The 2,135-nt window shown below is 48.9% G+C and overlaps 1 protein-coding gene across 1 annotated transcript; it reads right to left on the bottom strand.

Annotated features, from left to right (window-relative positions):
- Positions 1-353: 353 nt before the first annotated feature.
- LOC100901468 (palmitoyl-protein thioesterase 1) lies at positions 354-1,866 on the bottom strand. The gene is made up of 5 exons (XM_018639743.1): positions 1,672-1,866; positions 1,361-1,580; positions 952-1,180; positions 747-833; positions 354-628 (listed from the first exon to the last, which is right to left on the bottom strand). The coding sequence occupies exons 1-5, from the start codon at positions 1,828-1,830 to the stop codon at positions 439-441; spliced, it is 885 nt and encodes a 294-aa protein (XP_018495259.1). The 5' UTR covers positions 1,831-1,866; the 3' UTR covers positions 354-438.
- Between the last annotated feature and the right edge of the window lie 269 nt (positions 1,867-2,135).

Here is a 2,135-nt window from a genome sequence, read left to right as displayed (position 1 = left end):
TCCTGACGCTCCCGAGAACCTGCCCCTGAATTTTTGCGGCGATCGGTTCAGGCGTTCGTGAATTTTGCGAATTTCGGATTTTTCAATTTTTTTCCGAATTTTCGTGGGTGGAGCACTCAAATAATTTTTTTAAGGTGGAAGGACTCATCGCATCGGAGAACTGACCCCCCTATAACCACCGCTGTATCCCCCCGAACACGCTCCTAAATTTTCACGACGATCGGTTCAGCCGTGTTCGAGTCTATAGGGTACCCCGGACAGACAGACAGACAGACAGACAGACAGACAGACAGACAGACAGACATACGTTTTTATATATATAGATAGACTAGATAGATGGAACGGTAGCGAAAGGGATTGATTCGATGCTCTTGCGTGATTTATTCTCTTCGAGTGTTTGGGAGAACAGCTAGCTCGATATGGAGGTGCTGGAGCCACTCAGAAATATCTGTTGATTATGTTTTCTGTAAACCATTTTTCCGAAACTCGGAGATGATCCGCTCCAGCGATCTCCAACAGATCGAGTCTTCCAGATTCCTTCAGAGTCTTCAAACCGATCCGGTCCTCCTTATACAGAGCGGTATCTTCCATATCGCTGACTGCAACATCTTGATTTGCTTTGTACCACCTGGAAAATCGAACAGTCTCTTGGGCTTCTAATTTCCAACCCGATCCAACGGTGATGGCCGGCTCATGCCTTGCATGATTCAGTATTGTCAAAAAAAATACGATTACAGTCTCCATACCCGAACCAAGAGCTCTCTCGGGGTTGAACGATTGAGTCTGCCCCGAACTTCACCAGAACCAGTTTCTCAAGTTTGCTGAGGTTTTCCCTTTGGGGGCAAGGATTCCGGATTGGTTATGGTGTGTTCTCTCTGATACATAATATGTAGGGCATACTACTCCTCCGACGATGAGCGAGAAAAAAACGAAACATTTGCCTTCTCTTACCTGTACGTCTGATTCACGACACGCTCGTTGTTGATATCAGCTAAGAAGATGCTCTTGTTAGCGTAGGTCTGCTCATCGTTTGGGTCGTGCCAGTACTGGGCAGGAACCAGCTCGTTCTGGACCCAAGACCAATACGCTCCGTAGTCCAGAATTTTTCGCGTGTATTCACATAGCGTCGATGAGCTACCAGGGCATCGGGGAAGTCCGAAGACACCCTGGTGCTGACCGCCTTCGGAACGATTTGCATAGTTTTAAACAATCCGATGATTCCATATCGCATCGAACTCGAAAGATACGATCAATGGCATCCACGCTGGAGATTCGAGCCGATTAAGATAAGTCTCAGCTGGCGGGAGAATCCCGACAGTCCGAAACTCGCCGTGCCGATGGACGAGAATGAATTTCTTACCGAGCGAAACGAGGACTTTCATTGGCGGGTTACGGCATCTCTGCGCCACTGCCCGCAGAAATTGTCCTCCCTGACTGAAGCCGACGGCGTGATATCCGTTTTTGAGATCGGGATCCTCTCGGATTATCTTGCAAGCTTCCGCCACCTGATCGTTGCTGTTCATCAGATAGGAGTTCTTCATCTCGTCGACGAAATTTGAACCGATTTTCAACGACAGAACCTTCAGGGTAGGGGAGAAACATCATATGTTGGAATCATCGATGATTCGTTCTCGATTACAGCAGATTGATGAAAGATAATTGAATTCTTACTTTAGTGCCATTGAGCTCTCTTTCGAGGTATGATGTGAAGCCCCCAATACTCAGAGGGTTGCAACACGTGTCCCCAAGTCCGTGCCATAGCACGACAGGCGTGCCTGCGAAGGCGGCTGCGAAAACCGGCGCTAAACCTAGGAGACCTTTCAACAGCATATCCGCCGAGCTTCACTAACGCAATGAATCCACCGCCAGTGCTAATCCTATCAGACGATAGCGCTGCGTTGGAGAGAAGTGTCCTCTCCATGAGCGGGCTTTCTGCCTCGAGCAGCGCATTGGAAGATGCGAGAATCTCTCGTCCCAGACACCGATGCAAATGCCGGACTCCGACGAATACCTCCCTAATTTAGGGCTCTGCGGGACTGAGAGGATGGTTTTGGAATTTCGTCACCTACGCCGATTATCGCCCGCGGACACAGGCAGCTCTTTGCTTGTTGATGATGGACGCTGAATGTCGAACT

This window comes from Galendromus occidentalis, unplaced genomic scaffold, assembly GCF_000255335.2.
Source record: "Galendromus occidentalis unplaced genomic scaffold, Mocc_1.1 scf7180000075388, whole genome shotgun sequence".
In the NCBI taxonomy this organism is placed as follows: domain Eukaryota; kingdom Metazoa; phylum Arthropoda; class Arachnida; order Mesostigmata; family Phytoseiidae; genus Galendromus; species Galendromus occidentalis.
Note: the sequence above shows the minus strand (reverse complement) of the source record. Positions and strands in the feature narration are given on the sequence as shown.

Bases quoted from the DNA above. Each gene is read 5' to 3' on its own strand.
- LOC100901468 (XM_018639743.1), bottom strand. From the start codon at position 1,830: ATGCTGTTGAAAGGTCTCCTAGGTTTAGCGCCGGTTTTCGCAGCCGCC. The intron at 834-951 runs GTAAGAGAAGGC...TTGCCCCCAAAG, and splicing joins GTCGTGAATCAGACGTACAG to GGAAAACCTCAGCAAACTTG. The intron at 629-746 runs GTATGGAGACTG...TCGATTTTCCAG, and splicing joins CGAGAGAGCTCTTGGTTCGG to GTGGTACAAAGCAAATCAAG.